The sequence below is a fragment of the Astatotilapia calliptera genome, chromosome 22 (genome assembly GCF_900246225.1).
Source record: "Astatotilapia calliptera chromosome 22, fAstCal1.2, whole genome shotgun sequence".
Taxonomy (NCBI): domain Eukaryota; kingdom Metazoa; phylum Chordata; class Actinopteri; order Cichliformes; family Cichlidae; genus Astatotilapia; species Astatotilapia calliptera.
The window spans coordinates 15,163,506-15,188,623 of NC_039322.1; the positions used below are offsets into that span (position 1 = coordinate 15,163,506).

The window sequence follows — 25,118 nt, forward strand, 5'->3', positions numbered from 1 at the left end:
ACCCCCTAGAGCAAGCACATTGGCGACAGTGGGAAGGAAAAACTCACTTTTAAAAGAGAGAAACCTCCGGCAGAACCAGGCTCTGAGATGGGGGTGGCCATCTGCCTCGGCCAGTTAGTGATGAGGGAAGGAAGTTGGGGTTTTAAAATGTAATTTAGGTTGCTGAATTAAAAGAATATTTGACGCCAGTTTAAAAGTTTTGTAACAGAATCACGTGCACGTTTCAGTTCAATTTTAACGTGCACATGAGAAAACCCTCAAGATGACATTTTGGCTCCTCAGCTTGGCATGTTTTTTGAATATGCTGACGACCGCTTCGTCAACCACTGGGTTGCTTGACCTCATTAACAGTATTGGAGAAGGCCACTTTTCACGGAGATCATTGGATACTTTCAGGCCGAGTTGTTCAATGTTTTCCATGGACATTTTGTAGCTTTTGGACAAAATTTTGTTCCAGATCTTGTGGGAAAGCCTCTGTACAATAAACTCTGATGTTCCTGCATTCCATGTAGCTGCCTCATTTTCTCCCTTCATAGCGTGCATTACCAGATCTTTGGTGACATTTTTCACAGCCTCCTGGTACTCTTCCCTGTTTTTAGAGACACTAAGTACTCTTGTTGGTAATGCCAACAGGTGTTTGGTGAAGGTTGGGACAGTAATACTATCAAGCTGTTCCCTCAGATTGAAAATCAGATATTTTCCCTTGCAGTTGTGTCTTTTGCAAAGATCCTTGAGAATGGCCTTGTCTATGTTTTTCAGACATTTGGGGGATAGATCCAAATGTTTCAGCTCAATTTCAGGCCAAATTTTTTCAATCAGGCGATCGCTGATGCAGTCAGCAGTGAGGCGCTCTGTGAAGAGCTTGTATTTAGTGGAGACTTGTTCTATGGCCTGTGAAACCACCAACTCAATCACTTTGTTGACACACAACTTTTCCCCACTCAGACAATCAGATGAGGACGACTGTGGGGTTGCCGTCTCCTGTGTTTCAGTCTGAGACTCTACTAATTCTATTCTCTGCGTGTCCAGTTTTGTCTGCATTTCTGGTATGTTTGTCTCTGCCTGACTTTCTTTAATCTCGCTGGAGTCCTCACTCTGTGGCTGCAGAGCTTTCTTGTCCTCCTCCAGTTCTTTCTGTTCTTTCTCTGCATCCTGACATTTTGTGATGGCCTCTTTGACTTCTTCTTTTGTGTCATTCACCACTTTCTGTTCTTCCAGGAGTTTCTTGTTTTGTTCCTCCAGGACTTTTTTCTCCTGCTCCAGATTCTCTCTCAGTGTTTGTTCTTTCCACATAGTTTCTTTCAGATCTCTTTCATGTTTCTGGAGCTGCGTGAACTTGGCAGACAGAGTGTCCTTCTCCTGTTTCAGCATCAGGATTTCGTTGTCCCTCTGCTGAAGCTGCTCTTTCAGACGGTTCATCTCAAGGTCAAGGTTGCTGACCTTTTCCTGATCTGAACACGTCTGTTCCTCTTTTTCTTTGGTGGCGCTGCTCACCTGCGGTTTGCGCGACACTGATTCGTCAGTGACTCCTGCAGCTTGGTTCTCATACAGCTCCAGCTTGGTGCGCATGTTTGAAATTTGAGTCATCATCTGTTTGATTTGCTGTCTGGCTCTACTTTCACCCTCTTTTAAAAGTTTGTTTTCAGTCAGAGAGTTTTGCAAGGCTTTCCTAACCCGCATGAGGTTGTCGAGTGCACTCTTTGGCAGAGTGAAGACAAATTCTGGTTTTCCTTCCTGATTGCTCATTTTTGATATTTAACTTTGAAACAAATTTAGCGTGTTACACTAAATAAGATATTCAGATGTGAATTCGATATTCAGATGTGAATTCGATATTCAGATGTCAATCAGGGTTTGAAGTTGGCTGTAGCAGAACAAAAGTTCGTCTAGTGAATCGCTCGTGACTGTAAGTAAGAAACGTGCTTGACCAGTGTGCTGTTTCACCCCTATTTATAGAATTTTGGTGACTGTGATGTCATGGCCTGATTCTCTTTGCTTTGATGTTTGAAAATAGGTCCCGCCCATTGAAAATAGGTCCCGCCCACAGGCTCTCAGAATTTGTCAGTTAAATTCATACATTAATTTGAAATATGTTTTTGTTTTGTTTTTTAATTTTAATTCATCCCTCTTCTAAATTTAACCTAAGCCCATTTTCAGAGCGCTGCGTGTTCATCACAGCCATAAATATGTTAGAAATGAAGAGATTTCACTGTGTTCAAGTACCAGATTTAGTGCTAATTTTATTCAGTCATCCAGTGTTTGTTTAGCTTGTTCAAATGTTTCAGGTGCTGTAGAACATCTGATTAGTATTGTTCATTAATGCTTGTTTCCTATTCCTGTTCAAAGTAATACTCTGCGCACGCAGCCAGTGAGAAAACGTCTAACGCTAGACCCGCCCCCGGGAGTCAAGCTGCTTGCATCTAATGTCTCTCAGTTACATAGTAAACAAAGCTTGCAAGGAATCAGGAATCCAGCATCATTACTAAACATCTAACAGGTGCCAAAAAAAAGAGCAACATTGAGTTGTTAACACTTCACAGCCTGCTCGTTAAACAGACAGTAGGGATCCAGTAGGAGTGGACACAACATCAAGCCTCTTGGCTTCTGGTTTGATAACTTCACTCATTTAAAAAAAGAAAAATGCTGTAACACATCAGTGTGACATGTTTGCTTTCATCCTGCATCAAATTAAAACACAGAGAATATGTGTAGGGGAGACCGGGGATAGTTGTAACGTGGGTCAGTTGTAACACTTCCAATTTCTCCAATCAGGGCTAAGTTTCAAATGATGTGATTCATCCTGTGCATGCCCAATTCAGTTCTGCTATCACATGTGAAAAATCAGCACATTTTGTCAAACACAGACAATTTAACACGAAAAAAAGTAATTTGTATGCCAAAAAGTAAGTTTTTCTACTTTATTTCAATTTGTAATAGCATTATCTGCTTTGCAGTTAAACTCATCAAACTTAAATTGTGTTATTTGTATGTCTATGGGGATATATTCTGTGTAGGTCTTTAGTGCTAATGTTTTAGCCGTTGGCTGTAATGTTAGCTAGTTCATGGCTATAGGAGTCTGGGTCAGTTGTAACAGCAACAGTCTGGGTTAGTTGTAACAATAATGCAGATGTTACAACTTACCACACTATTACTTTAACTTATATTAAACAAGTTGGGGCAACGACATCAGCAGAGAGAGATTCACTGGTCACTTTTGTATATGCGGTTAATGCCATTGGCAACACAATTCCTCCACTGTTTGTGTTCCCACACATACATTATGCAGACCTCTGTGTCAGAGATGGACCAGTAGGAAGTACTGGTAGTGGAAATAAATCAGGATGGGTGCAAGAAACAGATTCCCTCATCTTTCTGAAGCACTCTGCAAACCACACCAAGGTATGATAAAAAGTAATGGAATTGCGATGCTGGTGAACAACTACATTTTTTCAGCTTCATTGTTATGTTCAAAATTGGTGCAAGAGTTGTAGGTTCTAATGCCCACTGAGCCAATGAGGCCAAACTCAAGGAAGACCAACCAAAATGAACGAAATATTCAGTTGCAGAAATTTCCATAATTTGTCTTTTTTGGGGGGTTGGAATATGTTCAAAAGCTAGATTTCTGCATTCTGTCACACACACACACACACAGCTACACAAATGGCTCTAAGTGCATTCATGTGTTGAATAAACAAAGATTACATGTTAATGTTTTGTTAGTACCCTTATTTCATTGTGTTACATTTTACCCCAGGATATGTTACAACTAACCCAGACTATGGGGTTAATTGTAACATTTCAGTCTTCGTGTTTGAGACCATACCATGCAATGGGTAATTGTGCTGCAGAGAAAATAGCTGCACTATTTAATAGCAGAGACATGAAAATACTTTGCATTACATTTTGAATCCACTACCTTAAAAGACCTCCAAGTTACAGACAGAAATGTCAAAAATGTTACAACTATCCCCGGTCTCCCCTACTAGGTTTTTTTAAGGTGATCTTTTTATTTTTCAACAGCTTATTACTAATTACGGATTTTGGGGAATACTAAAAATCATGACACATCAGGAAAAAAAAATCTTATAAAGGACGTGAAGCGATGTCACTGATGTTGTCACTGCTGATGTGACGCTATACCTTGTTTATGGTAGTACCTGAACTGCCATAAAGTTATGTTAACGCTGTGCTTTAGATTACAGCCAGGAGTGTGGCAGAGGAGGAATTTTGCACTTTCATATAAAATCCACTTTTGGACTAAGTAGATCAGTTAATGGCTGGACTATGGAGGAGAAGTTTTTGCAGAAGTTCCTGTAATAACCTACCAGGAATCTGCACAGTTCAAGTCCTTTATTTAGGTGTGGGATATTCATTAATCGCCACCACTTTGGCGCTAAGGGGCCGCACCTGACCACGTCCCACTTCCCTGCTCAAGTATGTTACAGTGGCCTTGGCAAATTCACACTTTGTCAGGTTGAGTGTCAGAGCTTATTAATCTTGAAATCTGCATGACACACTGGCAGACAGAAAAGACCATTCGGTGAAAATATCAATTCTGGGGATCTGGAACATGGAAAGTAGAATATCTAAACAACATTATTGGTGTGTTTTGCCTCAGTGTTATTGATATTTATATGCTTCTATTTTAAAAACTGTAAACTCTCACTGTGGATGTAAGAGCCAAATTGTGGATATTTTGCATCCACTTTATTGTGTAATATTTTAATTGATTGTATTTGATGGCTTAGGCCCCAGGAAGACTAGCAACCACTGTTGTGGAAGCTAATGGAGTTCCTTATAAATAAGCAGACAAATAAACACTATTCTAATCTTATATTACATTTTTTTAATAGACGGTAAGCATTATACATATTTTATTTGGATTTCATACATGAATTATCTTTTGGCTTCCTGTTTTTTTGCTAGTGCTAGGCTACTGGACGACACCATTAGCTAACCGGTGTTCTCTATACAGAGAATTGAATGCCAGTGTACAGCCCCTATCAAACGTTTAAGATCACTTGGCAAACCAATATATATTTAACATGGTTTTATCTTAACAAGATTTCAAGTAGAGCTTCAACATGCAACAAGAAGCAATGGGATTGAGATAAAGCTTTTTTTGAGCATACAATTTATTGAAAACAACGCTTAAACTGAAACAGACTATATTATGAAAGAACAGGTAACTATGGCTTCTCTTAAAAACGTGGTCAAGCAAAATTCCAGTAGCTCCCCTGATCATTTTACCAACACAAAGAAGGAGAAAATGATCTAAATATCTTTGCCCAGCACAAATTTAGCTTTTTTAAAATTACTGTTAATCTCCACAGACAATTTCAGTCAGTTTCCACACCTATGTGCCAGTTAATTATGTTTACAGTTGATATTTTTATTCACTGATACATCACACAACCATTAGGCTAGGTTATTTAGATCATTTTCTCTTTATGTTTTTTGTACTTCAATGGTCAATATATTCACAACATGAACCTAAAATTTCTGTAAATATGCCAAAGTTATGATACATTAAAAGTCTGCTGGTTTGGCTTTATGTGGAGTGTCACACTTCACAACATTTCTCTTTTCTTGTTCTAACTCTGCCTCTCGTTCTCCCTCAGTTCTAAAAGCCGTCGGCTCGGCCTTGGCTATCGCCTTCACTGTGATGACCTACCATCGCCCGCTGGGCTCCTTCCTGCCTGACAAAGAAAACCAGAACATAACCTCATCAGTCATCTACTTTTTGAGAACCTTGTTCTCATCTCTTTTCGCCTCACTGCCCTCGCTCTTTTCGCCTCCGTGCTGCCCTGCTTCACCTTCATCCACTTCATCTGCTCTTGGCTGGTTTGATTCTTCTTCGCTTGGCGATCCAAGACGAACTTCATGGAAAGTCCTTGTGGAGAATGGCTTTATTGAGCCACTGTTGGCCTCGTTTGGTATTTTGACTGGTTTAATGTGGCCGAGACAGGACTGCGCTCTATCATGGGTATACACTGACTGATATTTGCTCCTCAATACTGTGTGGTGCTGGAAGACTAGCACACATCCTCATGATTTTGTGATACAGTACAGAATACGTTCAGCTTGTCAAATTTACATAAATCTTTGATTGTTACCAGTGTGACTCTGAAGTGCTGTACTGTATGTTTGTAAGTTTTCTCCCCAGCAAACACAACAACCCAAAAGGCAGAGGAAGATGGTAACCATAGCACAAAAAGTTGGACTTCTGGACATACTAAAAGAAGGTAGAAGTTACCGTATTTTTCGGACCATTATAAGGCACACTAAGTGAAAGAAAACAGTCAGACAAATCAAACTTTACTCAATTCATTCTTCTTGCTTCCTCTACTTCCGTAAGCTACCATTGATGTTGAATTATCTCGCAGCTGTTCTATTCCCATGTTCTGGACCTGAAAACAGGGTTTGATCTTTGTTTTCATTCTATAATACTGCACCTATTTTTCTAGGAAGGTTTGAACTTTGAGGGTGTTTAAACAAGATACAAACGTGTGAAAATTGTCTGGCTGCTCCTGTCTTCTAAGACTTTAAGTTAGAAAGAAATACAAACTTTTCTGTTAATGTTCTGTAAAGGCAAAAAGACATTTATGCAATAATCATGATTTTTCTTTCACATCTGTTTTAAACCATGGACTTAAAGCCCCGACTGTGTCTGTATTAGTGTTTGAATGTATAAAAAGAATGAACAGGTGAAAGAGATCGGCTGCAGGCTCAGGAGAAGGAAAATAAACACCAGAAACAGAAAGAAGGCAAAACCAGAGATAGGATACTGTAAAAGAGTGAGACAGGAAAGAGTGGATATCGTTTGATTATATTCTAAAATTCATCGGTGAACGTTCCGACTGTGTGCTTCTCTGCAGATGTCAAGATCTACAGGAGTCTCTCTTGAGCTCAGCCAGCGGCTACAGCAACTACATAGGGATCCTCAACTGGTGTGTTGTCATGCTGGTGAGTTAAACCTCAGTACATGTCCACGCAGAAATGAAAATGTACACCAGCGTGGCTTCCAAAACTGCATAAGATTTAGAAAGTAAGACCCTCATTCAGCTAAATCTTACAGGTCTGGACAGTCCTTGTTAGTCTTTCCTTCTGCCTCAATACTCACTGTACTGCCATCTAGTGGTGGCATACTAACATGTACAACTCCTTGTGTTTGTAAGCTGGAGCTATTTCAATTGATCATGGATCAAAGTTGGATCTGTAGTTATATCACTGTGGATTCATTTTAATACACCATAATGAACAAATTAAAATTAAATGATACTTGAAATTTAAATTGTTGTCCTTATTCCTCTGCCTGTGTTTTTTGAGGTGCAATTGTGGCACAGTCCAACGGGTCAGCAGTTAACACCAATGTCTCCTATATGCCCCGTATAGCCGTTGCCATTCTGCTTCATTACCACATGCTGAAACCTTTGAGCCTCAAAATGCTGCCTGCAATAAATATATTTAGATTTGACTTATAGTTTGTTTTTTGTAGTTGAATATTGTGTATCTGTCATTCTCTAAGATTCTTTAGTGAAAATCTGAAATTGTGATATGCCGAGTTAGAACATTTTACTTCTTTGAGTATATTGTGAAAAATATACTCAGCAAAAAAAATTGACCTAAGTCTGTGTCTTCCAGTGGAGGATCCCAAGTGTTCAGAACTCAATGAAACTGTTCCAGGTGTGTAAACACAGAGACACTAACTGCATCACTCACAGTGGCTCCAGGAATAAAGCAAGAGTCAAGAAATATTTGCCTGAAACTGGAGCGGCCTTCAAACATATTTAGATTTGGCTTATAAAGAAAAGGTATCCTTTTATTTGTTACTTCTTAAAGGAAATTGATCTTTCTAGGATGGTGGAGCAGCTGCTGAAAGCTGTGAGTATCAAGACTGCACATCAGAGACTTTTTCATTTATACGTCAGACTTGTTCTAAATTAAATACTTGACTTAATCCCTTGATTCTGGTGTTGTTGCCTGTTGTTTTTTGTATTGTTTTAACATTTTTGAAGTGAGATTTATATTGTCTCAAGAGTTACATTTGTTAAGCAACAGTAGTTCAACCTTACCAACCTAGACACCTTTTCCTCTCTCCTTTTCTAATCCTCCCCCTGGCTGCCTCCTCCCAGGTTTCTATCCATCTAATATATTCTTCTGTTGGTTTTGACATTCCTCTCTGAACTTTGTGGCAGAGCTGCTGCAGTTTGGAGACCGGGAGTTCTACAGGGACTGGCGGTGAGTCGTCAAGCATACATTTTCTGTGTGACTCCCGAGTTAATGTGATGGCGTGAATTGATGTACGTCCTGAGATTTGATTTTCACCCAGGTGTCATCCACATACCTGAACCAATGACTTGGTGGTGTTTCCATGGTAGGAAAACAAAGCCCTCTTTTCCACCTTTTCCATGTACAAATTGGCCACAATGAGTGAAACTGGGGAACCCATGGCACACCCATGTTTCTGCCTGTGGAACTGACCCATTGTTCCAAAAGCAAACACACTTGGTCGATGCTGAGAGTGTTCCTGTTGTTGAGGTTGGAATCATCCTGTAATCTCTTACGAACTACCTCCAACGCCTCCATGACTGGGATGCAAGTGAAGAGAGATGTAACATTGTACAAGACCATTGTTTCATCTGCCTCCATAATGACATCTCTCACCTTCTCAACAAAATCCAAGGTGTTCTGGATGTGGTGTTCAGAGCTGCCTATCAACGGGTTGAGGATCCAAGCCAGAAAAATAGAGATGTTATAGGAATTTATGAATGAACATGTGTAGTAGATTTGTGGTCTGCTTTCTTATGACAGCTGGCCTTGCATACAGGTCTCACACACATGGCAGGATTTCCCTTTATTTCATGCTGTCATGTGGTAGTTAAAAAAGCCTCTTTATTAATTTGGAGTCTTAATGAAGCCTTAAAAAACTGCGCTGCATGCACTTCTTCATGAAAGTAGCCACAAGGGGGCAGCTTTGAGCCAAGATGGTCAGAGCTTTCCTCAAATCAGTGGCCAGTTATTCTATTTAAATTATATAAGAGCTCATTGTGGTCCATTTTCAGGTCAGTGTGAGACTTTCTGCTGAATTACAGAGTGCTGAGTGTTTTAGATAGATCGGTGGGTTGTTCTGCGTCCTGGTGCGTTACTATGGTAATGAGGCTATGATTAAGGAGGCTGCTCTTAAAAGTGAGGAAGTGAATTCCCTCCTCTGTGTGTGTGTGGCCTGCTTAAGGACCTTTGAGGAAGTCAGTTAATGTCTCCCAGAGTTTGTGGAATGAGGAAGTAAAACAGATGATGAATGATTCTTTCAGAGGACTTTTATTGTGAAAATGATCAGAGGAATAAACTGAAACTCACCTCAAATTGTTTTTATTTGTGGACATGTTTACACATTCCTATTTATGAAGCCCGGCGTGTGTTACAGGAATACTAATATGCTGTTACTGTCCCTAATACATATAATAAAATTATCTGGAGCCTATCAGTGATCTAATGGAGGAAAAAAAACAATATCCTGTGGCCACTTTGCACTAAAAAGGCCCAAAGCAAGCCAAGAAAATTCCCCCCAAACCGAACTGAAGAAGCTTCTTGGATGAGAGGTGAAACGTCTTCAAGCAACTTAAAGAAGTCCAGACGCTTTTCTTTGCAAGCTCCTTTGACTACGATGACCCGGATGACTGAGAACCTTCACAGACATTTCCCCCCAAACCATTACACCAACACTAGCAGCAGAAGCCTTAATCATATAAGGCAGGATGTTCGTGAGCTGGTGCAAGTCCTAGCTTTAGTTTCCTGTTTTTGACTGACTGACACCCAGAGTGTGGTCTTCTGCTGCTGTAGCCCAGGTTCAGAGATCCTCTTCAGCATACCTTGGTGGAAAAGCAGTTTGTGAAAGCTCAGTGTGAACTTCAGCAGGTCGTCTCGATCGTGTCTACATCCCTAAGTTCAGTTGCTGATGGGCTGATTTTGATATTTGCATTAACAAGCGGTTGAAAAGATGTGCCTAATAAAGTGGCCAGTGAGTGCATATTTTAAATAAAATTTTAAAAGTGTGTAATTCTTCCTGATGACATCCTCCTCGCCGATCATAACAGTCAGGTGTAATGGAAGCTCCGGCACCCAGAGAGCTGTAAATAGACACCACTGTGCAGGCACACAAGTGTAACCGAACCTCTCCCAGCAGGCATTGCTGCAATGGATGTTAACTCCCACCTTTCTCTCTCGCACTGCCACCTAAACCACAGGCAGGTTACTTTCCCTGACCCTGGTGAGGAGACGTTTCACTAAAACTTTGATCCTCTAAAGTCAGGCTTTATAAACACTGGTTTAAAGGACATCCGGTTAAGAGCACGTGTACAGAGTGAACCTTCACACAACTATAACTCCTTCTATAAGTGAAAGCTGGTGTATAAATGAATAATGGCTGACCCCCCACTAAATGCAGCTGCAATACTGGCAGCGCATTATTACCTTGTTTTAAAATGTCTTAAGCCGTAGATGCTGGTTTTGCTTATTGTAAATTGCATTTAAGCTTTAATAATGAGTAATAAATCTTAAGTTAAGAAAAAAAAGTGCCTTTCCAGGTTGTGTGTGTGTGTGTGTGTGTGTGTGTGTGTGTGTTAGCCATCCTCAGCTGCTGCTATACACCAGCCAAAGGAACTTTCTTCCCAGCAGCTGCAAAGCACCTGTGCTTGTTGTTTTATTGCTTATCTATAATACATGGGTAAATAATCTAACCACTCATAAATAAAGCCTTTCATATTATTAGAAGCTGAAATGAACCATTCAAATTGAGATTCATAGATGGGTTCACTGATGGAAGTGAATAACTTCACCGTGGTTCTGCAAATGCATGCAAATCTAATGAAAATGTTTTCCCTCCCCAGTTTTCAGCAGTAACTTTCCTGCCAGAGCTGCCTACCAAGTCGCTGCTCTCCCCAGAGTGAGTGTTAACCACAGCTTTACACACCTTTAGCACTGTATTACATTATGACACACCCACTTTAAAGTCACTGCTACTGTGCACATATGGATGATGTCATGAATTTCATTTTTATGCTGATCAGAAACGGAAAGGTTGAAAAAGGAGGGATTTGCATTTTATTTTAAACCACAAATTAAACTATTAATCATGTTTTCTGGACTTAATTTGCTTACACTGTCACACAGCGGAGACTCTGCTGATATTTGGACAAATGAGTAAATGTACTGCAAATGCCGTTTTTGGATTCGGTCAAATTGTATAAGCTAAACTCGTATTTTCCTCATGTTCAGTCCTGTTTTTCCACTGTTTGTTCAGTTTGGGTTAAATTTACATTAAACGCCAGGGAAACAGCTGTGCGGGGAAAAAGCACATCCTCACAGTTTCAGAGAAGCTGAATTCAGAGAATGCAGAGGGTAAATAGCAGACAGGTGCTGATCATCAAATGCACTGGATTATCTGATGATCAGCAAGTGTGAACACCTTTGTAAAAGCAGAAGTTTTGGCGGTTTGCTGGTTTGGATCATTCAGCTGTGTGTTATCAAAATGCCAAGCAGGGACATTTGTAATGATCTTATAGAAGCAAATAATGCTGCCTATCAGTCTGACTTTAAGAGAGCTGTATATAAACAAATACCTGCAAACTTCAATGAACTGAAGCAATGCTGGAAAAAAGAACAAGGCCAAATTCAAGTTATTGCTGCTAAAGGTGGATCTACAATTACAGAGTCATGGGGATCACTTGGTTTTTCATAGGACTACAGAGATTTGTACAAAAACCTTTTGCGGGGGATTTTGAATGACTGTGTGTGTTCATCTTTGGACAATATTATCATTTCATATTTTGCCTCAATCTGCGTCTCCTCCTTTTCTCCTCAGGGTGGGCTGGTGGAAATTGAGGCAATTGTTGTTCTCGGTCCTCTCTCTGACTCCAGACTAGCCGGCCGCATCATTAACAAGCTGTAGCGCCACCAAGTGTCATTATAGATTCAGTGTGGAAGCCTGATTGTATTTCCAGAGAACACCTGAAGAGCCACGCTGAATTTCACCAAAGTCTTTTTCAGTCTTTCAATATTTAAATTTACAATAGAGCAACATTGAGTTGTAACTAGTAATCAATTGCTATGAACAATTCAAAGCAATTTCCATCTTCTACAGATCATTAGAAGAAGATAGACAGGATACAACCTTTTACCTTAAAAAGAAATGGGAAGCTGAACTGACCATAACAGAGAAGGGATGGGTTAGTATGTGTGAAATACAACACAGTACAACGAATTCGCCGTTGCGGAGGGAATTTTGCTGGAAAAATTTGACGCGTTTTTTTCATTACACCCAAAATTATAAGTAAACAAAGTCCACAGAAATGTTGGAGACTGTGTGGACATTCATAGATGTCCACACATTCAGTTGTTAACACCTCAGAGGCTGCTCATTAAACAAAGAGTAGGGATCCAGTGGGACTGGACACTCAGATGGAAAAGCCCCAACATCATCTGAACCTCCTCTTGGCTTCTGGTTTGATAATTTCACTCATTAAAAAAAAAAAAAAAATGCTGTATCACAGTGTGACATGTTTGCTTTCATCCTGCATCGAATTAAAACACAGAGAATATGTGTACTCGGTTTTATTTTAAGATCTTTTTAATTTTTCAACAGCTTATTGCTAATTACAGATTTTTGGGAATACTAAAAATCATGACACATCAGGAAAAAACCCTCTTAGATTTACGCCTACTTTAAATATGATAATAAAATCAAAGCTAGCTACCCCTCACCCCCCAAAAAAGAAATATAATATCTTCTAATATCTAATATACTTTGGCTTTCGTTTTCACAGAAACAAACTCTTAGGTTTCAAGAATAAGTTAAGGACATACAGTTTATGGTGCTATTTCATTACAGATAATAAATAGTAATCTAAGCTTCTCTCAGCTGTTTACTACCTGTTACAGATAAAGAAACCTAAGTGCTGTTGAACTCTATTCACAGTCAAAGAGGAGAGACTGCAGACATCCAGGAGGAGGAAGAAGGCACAGTGGTGACTGAGCACCCGGACTCAAAGTGGTTTCCACGGGGTCTGGATCTTGGCAACAAGACAATGTCTTTCTTTCTCATACACACACACACACACACACACGGACATACTTTCACTCATGCGTGCAGATAAACTCCTCTGTGCAGTCGGTCATGTCGCACGTCACTCACTGGGAGCTGGAAAAGAAACGCAGAGAGGAGGACGCATATTGGAAGAGTTCAAATACCAATTTGTGGATCATGTGACATAAAGAGGAAGCTGCCGGGATGCTCACCAGGTGTCTCGTCTGTTTTGGGCTCTGAGTCAGTCGCTCCGGCATCCCCTTTTTCTGTTTAGAAAGACAGCAAATTAAGACACGAACAAGCCGTCATATTTAAGCTGTGTTCTTCTTATTTTGGCCTTTAGGTGCTGACCAAACACTACTGTCCTCCTCTGTCCACACAGCTGGTACAAACTCTCCTGAAAACACTTGTCCCCAGTGTTACTGCACCACACACACACATTTTAGATCAGTTTGTTTAAGGTATCAGGTTATGTTATGTGAGGTTTATTAGCCCTATGACAGACTGGCCACCTGTCCAGGTGTGGTGGGTTCAAGCAGAAGAACAAAGATGAGTGTATTTTTCCAGGTTTGTGGTATTTTGTCTCTTTCACCAAGTCAGAAATGTGAAACAGCTCGATGGACTGTTAGGATACTTGCTGCCAGCATTCTCGGTTGCCTTATGATTACATTTTTAAAATATATTTATTTAAAGCCCATATTTTGACTGGACAGTGGAAAGAAGAAAGGAAAACTGGGAGGAAGACATGTAGTAACTGACCTTGCGACAGACTAAGACGTGCTAAGCTATTGTAGTTTAGAGTTAAAAATATAAACATAGAGCTAGAAAAACTGTGAACATAAATCACCCCCTTTCAAATGTTTTAGCACTCTAATCCTGTCAGATTTCCAGCTTGCAGCATAATGAACACAATAACCAGAACCGAGTTGAAGTGTTAGCATGTTTGCATGCAAACAAACAAAACATCTGACTGTGTTACAGCACACTCCCAAAGTATTGTTGTAGTCTGAAGTGCAGATTTTGCATGAACTTGAACTAAAGCCTCCCTCCCAAACAGAAAAGGAAATTAATCTCCATGCAAACACCTTTAATCTGAAGGTGTTAAAACTTATATTGCAGAACTAGGAATAGCAGATTTCCAGCAAGTCGTTCCTTAAAAACAACCTGTAGCTGCGTCAGAGGTGGACGAGCCGCTCTGTCAGCTCTGCTTATGTGACACTCGATCCTCTCTCTCCACTGGCTGTGAAATGGAGGCGTGGAGGCTCAGCCGTCCCGACATCGCTCGTCGCTGGTGGAAGCCCTATATGTGTTGGAACGCTCTAGTTTCTATGTGGACTCAGATTGCATCTTAATGATACCACAGTGACAACAAAGTGTTGGCAACACAAACACATGCTCCATCCAGCATCTCTACACAGGGCTGTGGCCATATTTGAACTCAAAGTGAGTGAAGTTGGATGGCGCAGGGGGTGAAGATCATGATTTTCTAACTATAATGATTAAATGATGAACAGTTAATCTGTGAGACACATCCATGAAGATTTTATGGTAGCATTACTTCATGAATATTTTTTGTACAATTTTTATTCCACTTTTGGAAACTCTAGGAAGCCTACAGTCTGAGAGCAAAGTGCTCTGTTGGGATAATATGGCTGTATGAGGTCTATAGTCATGATGGGGACTAAGCAATCAGTGCTTTGGATCTGGAGACGCTAATATTGTCTCTCTTTCCAGTTACCGTCAGAGTGTTTAGACAATCTGAATTGTAAAAATATCACTATAGTCTAGGACTATGAATGTAAGTCTAAGAATAAACTTTATCACAAGGGAAATTTTTAAAATTAATTTTAAAAGTAGAGCGACTATCTGTCTCCTAAACCCTGACAGCTCTAGGAAACTCTATTAAACACAAGTAAGCCAGCAGGCGGAGAACAAAGTGAGGTCTTTAACATTTGATGGGGCCTGATTATTCATGATTTTGCATGTGAGGAGACGGGTTTTAAATTCAAGTCTGGATTAAAAAGGGAGCCAGTGAAAAAAAGCCAATATGGGAAAAACATGCTCTCTCTTTCTAGTCCCTGTTAGCGCTCTCACTGCAGTGTTTTGGATCAACTGGAGGCTTTTCAGGGAAATTTTAGGAAAACCTGATAAGGAAAAGGAAATCCAATAGTCAAGTCTGAAAGTAGCACATGCATAAAACAGTTTTTCAGCATTGCTCTGAGACATGGGCATTCATGCTTCTATTTTGTGGCTAAAAATTACTCCAAGAATCATCACAGATCTTAGACTGAAGACACAAGAATACATTTTTATAAATAAGCAACATTCACTTAATTTCGCCCACTACAGCAGCATCGAGTCTCATAGAAGCTAAAACCTCTAAAAAGTTTGGTGTTTGATGTTTAACCTGCCACCCTGCTCGGCCCGCTTTACTGCAATGAACACTTTGCATCAGAAAAAGAGGAAAATGAAGTTGACCTCATCATCATTTGCTACCTGCTCGTCATTTGCATCACGAAGTAACTTTGTGATAGCAGTGAGTGCAATGCTGCTCTTGTCATGCAGCTTCCTACAGAGCGCTTCCATGTATAGATGATCGCTGGCGGACAGGCATGCAGAGCTATTATCACAATGCAGGTCTGAAGAGCCTGCTGAGGTGCTGTCTTGGAAGTTACAGCAGAAATTTCTAATTTAGAGTCCTACTCACAGCAGAGGGCTGGGAGGCAAAGCAAACACAACAAATGCTTTATTTCCAAGTTTAAATCACACAAATATCCTCAATGCTTTTGGCCAAACAAAAGCTATCAGCTATTTTTTATCCTCTATCAAAATGTCAAATCCCTTAATGACAGCTGCCAGGTTTTAATAAATGTTACATTTTACAAGGTAAACCCTCAACAACATCACGCTTTGTGTGTGTTTCAGTCAGTGAAACTTCAACAAGTAGTCTAATCCACGACTACACAAAAGCGTGTAATTAAAAGAATTCATACGAAAATTTAACCTGATCAGTTAAGCTTGTGCAATATGCAGACAGATCCTTTAATAGGTACTGATCATAGGTGTGACCTGGAAACGCATTCTTGTGGCCACCCCGGTGTGTTCATTAGAGGCCAAAGTCATGCCAGTGTGTTGTTGGATACTGCGTAGTTACTACAGTTGCGGAGGAACTAAAAACGGAAGAGACATTACGTACCTTTGTACTGCGGCATCCCATGTTGAGGTGGAATAGCACCGCTCAGGTTACTGTTGTACATTTTATCCATCACTTGTTTGGACACATTAATTATGCGACTACTGTGGTAACTTGTTCAAGAGGTGTCAAGAGAGAAAATCTTCCACTCCAAATGTTCTGAAGTGTCATTTTAAGTAACCCAACTTATGCACGCACACACAGGTTCTTGTCCTTGTCTGCCCGATACGTTTCACGAGGATGTGAGCAGCGATTCCCATAAATGTTCACCTTTGCATGAATTACAACGTGCATTTATAATGTGCATGTTTATAAGCTCAGACTGAAGATACAGTGGTGTTGTCATGTGCAGAAGAATTCAAAATAAAACATTAAAACATTACAGATTCTAAGAATATATGTAGTAAAAGGCCTTTTGTGAGTATTTAACCTCATTCCTGTTTGTGACTCCCGCCTACCTGGCTCTGGGGCAGGAGCTTCAGCCTCTGAGGAGCTTGCTGCTGTCTCAGCGGTGCTGTCTCCTGCTGCTGCTGAAGTCTCAGCGGGCGGGCTGCTGGCTGCATCCTGAGACTCTTCTGCTGCTGGTGGAGTTGCAGCTGTGGTGTCTGCAGACGCGGCTGTCACGGCAGGCTCTTCAGCAGGCTCATCTCCAGGCTTGGCATCGCTTCCCTCAGCAGGTGTCTGGTCTGGAATAGTTTCACTGTCCTCAGCTACATTCCCATTTTCATTGGCCGCTCCTGTTAGCAGAAAAAAGCATGAGCAAACATTCATTCAGGCCGTTTATTTGGATAATATGAACAGCTAGTTTTATAGATTACAGCTGCAATATAGATTACAGTAGATATATAGTTTAAACACAGTAATAATGGCTTTCACTTAAAGCCAGACATATTATAAGGTATTTATATTATCAATATTAGTGAAAATATGATACAATGTTGACAAAAAACTCTGTTTATATCATATATGTACAATAAGAGTGAAAGTCCCGAGCAGTGACTGTGAGCCACAGCCTCGTATAGCACAGTTTGACACCAGGGTCATTTTCACTTTTGGTTACCAATGGTGATCATGTGGTTCTGCGGATAATTTTCAGTGCTCCTTTAGCTGAAATTGATTTTAAACACTCATAGTATTTTTCTATAAAGCTTTCTGTTTCACCTCACAGATCGTTGAAATCAGTGGACCTTGAGTTAAGTTTAATTTACCAATTCAAAAGAAGTCATTTGAGGACACGTTGCAATATAGAGATCTAAAAAACGAAGCATATCTGCTAAGAACAAGCATTCCTGAGTGATACTCTGGTAGGATCAATATTGTGTTTCCTTTGCCTCAGTTTATTTTTTGCTTGTTTTCCCTCCATGATGGCATCACAGGTCACTTATCCAAAACCAGAGGGAAGAGTTCATCTGTGACCGGCCCATGTTAGGCCACAAATATTCTATTAACATCATCCAACAGTGGATAACTAATTCTATTTATTTTTGACTGTGAATGTTTGAATGCAAACCATGGAAGCAGGAAGAGCTGAGAATCCATGCACTGCTTCTAAAACACAGGGCTAAAGTATAAAAAGCAAAAACAAAACAAAACACAGCACGAAGAACCAATGCTCACACATAAAAGGAGCCTGACAGGAAGTTAATGTTTCTATTACTGAGGTTAATAAACACTTAAATACTCAAACAGCACAGTTCTATAAACAGGTTGCTGCGTGACAGGGTGCATCACTTCCCTGTTGACTTTTTTCGGAAGAATTTGCATTGCAGGTATTTGCATGGATCACAAAAGTCTTAACTCTCAACTTTTAATATTCTCAAAGCTCCTCGAAGCTTGGCGAAGAAGCAAATTACTTCTTGAAACAGGTGTCACGAAGGAGCAGTGACGACAACATAAAACTTCAGAAAACATTATTCTACATGCTGTCTTTGTGATTTTGGGTCATAATTGGAAAAGTTGAATGAAGGCTGCTGATTTAAGGGGACCAATAAAGCCCACATAGACTGCATGTAAAAGATAAGATAAGATAAGATAAGATAAGATAAAAAGAACTTTATTTATCCCGAGGGAAATTCTTTTGTCATACACATGCTCAATGCAGCAAGAGAGATATCAAATAACTGTAACAAGTAACAATACAAATATATCCTGGATGTAGATGGATAAACTGATCAAGCCTAATTCTAGACTAGATCCTCTGTTCATTTTTTGCCATGTCTGTCTGCACTGAAATAACTTGTCTTTAAATCAACAAACTTTTCCTCCTTCTCCTCTGTTGGGAGTGACAAGTGACTTTCAGTGAAACGAGTCAGGCACATGCAAACTTAAGAAAACATCCTGATGGATTTCCATGTGACCTCTAAGACACTATTTCCAGAGCACAGGCGGGAGTCACAAACAGGAATGAGCTGTTTAATTCCATGCTGCTGGGAAATTTACTCACATACTTATTAAGCAAATTTCTCCTTGTCACTTTAACAGGGTCAGTGGTTTATCAGCTAAGTCCATGAAAGTACTGACTTCTGTGTATGTGTCTCCATGCTTTCAGGGCAGTAAGCAGCCTGTAATGAGTGCAAAGAGACACTTGCTCAGAGGTGGTCTCACTTAGTGAATCTTTTACCAGTTTTTCTTTCACTTATGTCAAACAATGCTTAAGCCTGCAGAACTGCACACTCACATTTCCACCATTCAAATGCATCAAAAGTTTTGTAAAAAATGACACTTAAAAAAAATTGAACATATTTTTTTTAATCTTGAAACGCACCACAGCCGGGGCCATCGCTGACCTACTACAACAAAGGAGCGTCCAGAGTGGCTTCTCCATTTCCTAATGAAACTGTAGACTGTCACTAAATCTGCTTTCGTGCCCCCGTCTCTCTCGAAGAGAGGACAGAGCCAGGAACCACCGTTAAATAATGACAATAAACTTTCCCATCCTGTCACAGTGGAGCTCTGCCTCATTAAAAATAAAGACATCAGATGCTGTACATTTGCATTTAGACCAAGTCCTTATCAGAACAGTGCTCACTTCAGTATAATTAAAGGGATGATGCAACATTCCTACCAGCATGTTAGAAAGTTATTTACTGTGTTGACTGAATGAAAATAACCATATAAATTTGTTAATCAAACCCTTTTTGAATAACAAATCTGAATTCAATAGAAAGTAAGTTTAGAAACAGATGCAAAGTTATTTTTTAACTATATGATGTCGTTTTTTTTGGATGAGAGCTTTGTTTCCAGTCAAACTCTCACATATTTACTGTGACAAAATAAAACAATATCAAATTTGTCCACTTGCAAGATACTTGCAGTGAATGGCACATATCTCCCGACTGGACAGATGTTTATGTTTTCAGAAATCTCACTACCTTTATTTAATATCATATACTTTACAAGTATAAATGTTTTTTGTTCTTTTTGTTTTTTTCTTTCTTTGTCTCACCTGTAGTGCTGGCTCCGTTGCTCTCCTCGAGCTTAGCGCTTGGTCGAGTCGTATCTACCGCTGAAGTTTGGGTACTGGTGGAGCATCCCATCCTGCCCTGTGCACACAGAGGACTGTGAGCTCAAAGTTAAGAGGTGAGGACTGACTGTGCCTGCACTGATGACGTCGTGCATATATATCGCTTCTGTAAAATGAGAAACCCTCGGAGGACAGCCTAAACGCACCGTCTGGTCGCTAAATTCCTTCAGTTCCGTGCGTAATTACGCACATTTCCTGCAGTAAACGACTTCAGGTTGTTGTGTTGTGGTTGCAGGTCTCCAGTTGGGCACGCAGGTGAAATGTTGGCTTTTGTTGTGTACTGTAACTTAGGCTGTTTCCCTGAGGCTGGCTCAGGGACGAAAATACATTATTCAGTCAGAGCGCAAAGGCCACCTCTTGGGGCGGGGAAAGTGAAGCGCGACGCTCTCGCCACACCAACAAATAGCTCTACTGCCGACGTGCCACTGAGCAAACATCAATAGTAAATAGCCCTAATGCTGGTATAGCTTACAAAATATTTAATTTAGCCTTGAGTTTGTCATTTTTTATATTAATTAGCTTGCTTAACTGTAATATTAGAATTTAAGTCATGATCATTTTAATTATATAGCAGACGGTCTTTGACCCAAAATGCTTAACAGGCGCACACATCTGTAATTCAGGTCTCAAGAGCCTAATTGTATAATTACATTTGCATAAACAGACAACATAATAAAATGGATAATTAAAAAATAATAACAAAAAACATATATATATAAAAACAGTCAAAATAATAGAAAACATTTGTGTGACCAATCCACGCGGGACCTCAGACTTGACCAAAAGCAACTGAAAATATGTTGGTCTTAAGAGCCGATTTAATTTTTTAAATTGTTGAAGTTCTTATGAGATGTGGCAAGCTATTCCAGAGTTGGGGGAGCAATGTCAGCATTTAGTTTTTAAACATGAAGATGGCACTGAACTCAATGAACTCGAGGCAAATTACGGAGTTAAAAAGATTCCATTCACCATTTGATTGTCAGAAGTATAGAAAATATTCATAACAAACCAAACTAATAATCGATGATTGATTTGATACTAAAAATCGACTTAAAGCAGCCTAATTACATTAAAAGTAGGACACTGGGTGAAGAGGACTCAGTTAGATCGCTGCAGCGAATTTCAAAATAAAAGCACAACCGTTCGGAAGTGGTAAAGTACAATCTTTAAACAACACATCGCTTTTTAACACTGATTAAAAATAGTTAATCTTCTGAGTTATTATTTATTATATTATGCAAATGACATTTAGTTGCATGAATCCATTTATGTATTGCTTTTAATATTTAGGCATACTAAAAACTACCATAATACACATTTTTTTAATGTAAAACACCACAGATTTGCTTAAGTTTAGCTATAACATATTGTTTAATTAATTAATTTTTTAGTAAAAGGCTAAGTAAAATGTTTCAAATAGACGCGTTTGTCCACTATATATCTCACTGCAGAAGTATCTGAAAACGACCCTTAGCCGCCTGCCCAGTCCTGTTCTGCGCATGCTCGCCGAAGTGATACGAGCGCAGTGCACCATGGGACTTCCTTTCTCTCCGAGGCCATATTGGAGTTAACTCACAGTAAGACGAGCTCCGAGTTTTATTTATAAAATAAATATGATTTTCGCCACATTTTCACATTTTGCTGTGACCCACTCTTTAACGACAGTCCTCTGCTATCCTCCTTCTGCCCGCAGGTTGGCCGGTCCGGACTAAACCGCAAACATGGTGGCCGCAAAGAAGACGGTGAGCGAGGCCGGAGTGCACGCGCTACTGCACGGCCAGGCTTCACGTGGAGACGTGTAACTGCCGGGGCCTGCTAGCTAGCGCTGTAGTACTCCGCTTAAAACTTGATATTTCTACTCAGTGTCACTTAGTGTTGATTTTTTGCTGCTTTAAATCTTATGAAATACTTGATTGTTATGACAGTGTTTATTAGTGGCCGCCCGTTTAGTTCATGTTTAACTGTACCGGCAGTAGAGCTAATGCTAATTCATAAAATCTAATAGAAAATGACGACAGCAACGTGGACCCTTCCCCCTTTAATATAAAGTTAAAACATGTTTAAATGTGTGCGCTTTTTATGTGTCCTATTATAGTTATCATATTTATTATATTCGATATGTAGTGGAGTGTGAGAGGTGTGTAGCTCCTGTACTGTCACCGACTTCAGATTTTGATATATGTGTGTGTCTGTGTTCAGAAAAAGTCTATGGAGTCCATCAACTCCCGTCTCCAGCTGGTGATGAAAAGCGGAAAATACGTCCTGGGCTACAAACAGTCCCAGAAGATGATCCGTCAGGGAAAAGCCAAGTTGGTTATCCTGGCCAACAACTGCCCAGCTCTCAGGTATATTAAGACTTTCCTAAATATATTTTTCTATACACTATTTTAGCTAAGGAATTGAAAGGGATTCAGTGTGCTACAAAGAACTATGACAAGTTTAACAATAAAAGGAATTCTTTATTTCTTTATTATTTTAAAAAATATTTTTAAGTCAAGTGAGGTTAATTAATGGGAGGGCACTGATGCAAACATAAATTGGTATTACCTTATTGAGCTGCTACATATGTGCTAGTGAATAAGACGACATTCACCAGTGAATGTTTCTATTGTTTGTTGTTTCACATCAGTATTATTCAGGCTAAATGTTCAAAGATGGCGTAATAATGAGCAAAAACATAAATAGTTCAACTAATTTTCAATAGTAAGAATCTGTGTACCTGCAAAGTAAATGACCAATTATCAACACTTTCTCTAAATCTTACTGCATTGATCATAGTGTATGTATATATGTCTGTATGTACCCTGCCTCCATTGCCACTCTGAACAAAATTTTACACAAACATCGTCACACATGGAGAGGTTATTTAGAAATTATACACCCCAGTTGTTTGGATTTTCATATCTATTATCTTCCTGTGAAGGTGGTGATACGTTTTCCGTTTGTGTGTGTTTGGTTTAACGTACGTTGCTTGGATGCAGGCGTGAGGCAGGTGGTCTATCAGATAGTTGGTCCCATCCTTGTAATTTCTGTGCAGGTTGGAAGGTTGTACTTGTTGCGCTGTCTTTTAGTGCAGAGGCACAAAAGTATACATGTGTAAACTTAATTTTCAGTAGGTAAGGACAGCTACATGTTTGATGTAATCATACTCATGTGATACAGCTAGCAGATGCCAGTCATAATTCAGAATAGTTTGGGATCTCTGCTATTTATTGTACACTAATTGTCTCCAATATTGATTTGTAGAAGATGCTGAGATATTCATTACAATTTTAACAAATTTCATCTAAATGTTGATTATAAAGTGGTTAACTCAAAAAAACAATGTGCAGAAACTTCTCTACAGTCAGTATAATCAAGTGTTAGAAGGATCTATGGCTGTACTTATCTGCACTTGTTTCTTTATATTTTAAATTGTCCTGTGTCAGCTTTACCCTTTGTTGCAGTATTTGACCACATGTGCGTTTGGCTCACATTTACCTTTATTACCTGTCCAGGAAATCTGAGATTGAATACTATGCTATGCTGGCCAAGACTGGTGTCCACCATTACAGTGGAAACAACATCGAGTTGGGCACAGCCTGCGGCAAATACTACAGGGTGTGCACACTGGCTATCATCGACCCTGGTGAGTACTCATTTTTGTTGTGAAACCTATCTTCACTGAACCACTTCTTAACCTCCACAGGAATTAGATGTTATATACGCTGTGGGAGAAAGTGTTAAAAAAGCCCAGTGGGATGTTTGAGGCACCAGCTGGTGTGCATCACTGCCTGCAAGTTAAATTGATTTGTGGGCGGCGAGTTCACAAACATAAATCTAAAAGAATTTCAGCCAAAACAATATTTTAGTTCCCTAGGAGATATTAAACGTTCCAGATGTAACTATCTTAGTTAACAAGTACTAGAGGGACAGCATTTAACACATAATATGGAGAGTAGCCAGGAGGGAATGATTGTTTTTAGGTCTTTGTTTTAGCACCCTGTTCTTAGTTTGAAAAGCCACTGGGACAAATGACCATAATCCATGAATCAACATAACATTCAAAACAAGCTTTAAAATGACAGTAAATATCTCAAAAGTGACAGATCTGACACTGATATGGTGGACTTCCCTGGGGAGTAGATTGACAACCCCCCCCCCTCCTCCTCTCTTGAGCCTGTTAGAGGCAGATGCTGTCACTAGTCCCACTCAGGACTAGTGGTTTGCTAGATGAATGCTAGTCAGAGCTTTTAGTTGAACTGCCAGCACTTTACAGTCAGTTTATATAGAGATCTTCCAGTGGCAACATTTATCCTCACAGTGTCATTATTGTTTTATTTGTGTGGGGCATTTAAAGACATGCAGCATTTCTTCAGGCGGTATAAGTGTGCGTCTTTGTATATGTGGCAGTGACTCTGACTCTGCTCCTCTTTTCCTCTTCAGGCGATTCTGACATCATCAGGAGCATGCCGGAACAGCAGCAGCCTGCTCAGTAGATCTGTTGTTATAAATAAAGTTGGTGTTAACAGAAAGAAGCTGCTGTCTTTTCATTTCTGATTGCTGTAACCTTTTCTCTCCTGTGTAGACAGTTACAGGAAGCTGTTTAAAGAGGTCTTTCTTCATAGGATTGTCACCTCATAAACCACCAGGATCTGACCATTTATCACACAGTCAAAATTATGCCATTTTATTTTGTTTCCCCGTCACTTACATAAAGCTTCGGGATGACTGTGTGCTGCACTGTGACTGTATTTGAGTAAGGACACTTCAGTCACAGGCATTAAAAGCTTTAAAAGGTGTTGGCTACATTTGTTACACATAAAGTTGATGTCCTCTGGATCTTCAATGCTAGAACCAAAAACAAAGTGGTGCAGGTCTCTTGTAAACATAGCTGACTTGATTTTTAAAATAAACCCCTTCTCTAAATGCAGACTTAATAAATTTAGCCTCCTGGTTGTCAGTCACTCTTTAAAAGCCTCAGATTAATATTGTCGATGTAATCTTTTATGTAACTCATCTGGAGATTTTAACCGGCATGAACAAGTGTAGGTGATGAGCAGCATCATTTCTCAGCGCTTGTGTAACGTCAGTGTGTTGGACAAGTCTTGTATGCTGTGAGTTCACATGTAGCAGGGCTCCCGGCAGTCACTGAAACGCATAACTGGTGTTAACCAATCCATGAGGCTGTGGAGTTTCTGTGTAGCTTTTTACTTCTACAGAGGTCACGGCGTGGCCACAAAAATCCTCTGCTGTAGCGGATGCCTTGCTGAAGGGCAGTTTGGTAGCGTGGGTGGATAAAGCTGATTAATCCTTTCATGTTTAACTGCTGATGCACG

General features: G+C 39.9%; 2 protein-coding genes and 1 long non-coding RNA gene across 4 annotated transcripts; 2 read left to right on the forward strand and 1 right to left on the reverse strand.

The window, feature by feature from the left end:
- Window positions 1-6,213: 6,213 nt before the first annotated feature.
- Window positions 6,214-12,577, forward strand: LOC113014634 (uncharacterized). The gene is made up of 5 exons (XR_003270985.1): window positions 6,214-6,245; window positions 6,879-6,966; window positions 7,645-8,241; window positions 10,890-10,945; window positions 11,864-12,577. It is a non-coding gene; the product is annotated as an uncharacterized LOC113014634 (long non-coding RNA).
- A 34-nt stretch (window positions 12,578-12,611) lies between these two features.
- Window positions 12,612-20,099, reverse strand: LOC113014674 (skin secretory protein xP2). 2 transcript variants are annotated; one of them, XM_026156348.1, is made up of 5 exons: window positions 19,947-20,099; window positions 19,723-19,819; window positions 16,736-17,014; window positions 13,297-13,350; window positions 12,612-13,198 (listed from the first exon to the last, which is right to left on the reverse strand). In XM_026156348.1, the coding sequence occupies exons 2-5, from the start codon at window positions 19,811-19,813 to the stop codon at window positions 13,185-13,187; spliced, it is 438 nt and encodes a 145-aa protein (XP_026012133.1). In that variant the 5' UTR covers window positions 19,814-19,819; window positions 19,947-20,099; the 3' UTR covers window positions 12,612-13,184. The 2 variants fall into 2 exon arrangements, with proteins under 2 accessions (XP_026012133.1, XP_026012132.1); XM_026156347.1 differs by having other exon boundaries at window positions 19,723-20,099.
- A 1,210-nt stretch (window positions 20,100-21,309) lies between these two features.
- rpl30 (ribosomal protein L30) lies at window positions 21,310-24,314 on the forward strand. Its single transcript, XM_026157067.1, has 5 exons — window positions 21,310-21,377; window positions 21,494-21,542; window positions 22,000-22,145; window positions 23,298-23,428; window positions 24,226-24,314. The coding sequence occupies exons 2-5, from the start codon at window positions 21,522-21,524 to the stop codon at window positions 24,276-24,278; spliced, it is 351 nt and encodes a 116-aa protein (XP_026012852.1). The 5' UTR covers window positions 21,310-21,377; window positions 21,494-21,521; the 3' UTR covers window positions 24,279-24,314.
- The last annotated feature ends 804 nt before the right edge of the window (window positions 24,315-25,118 follow it).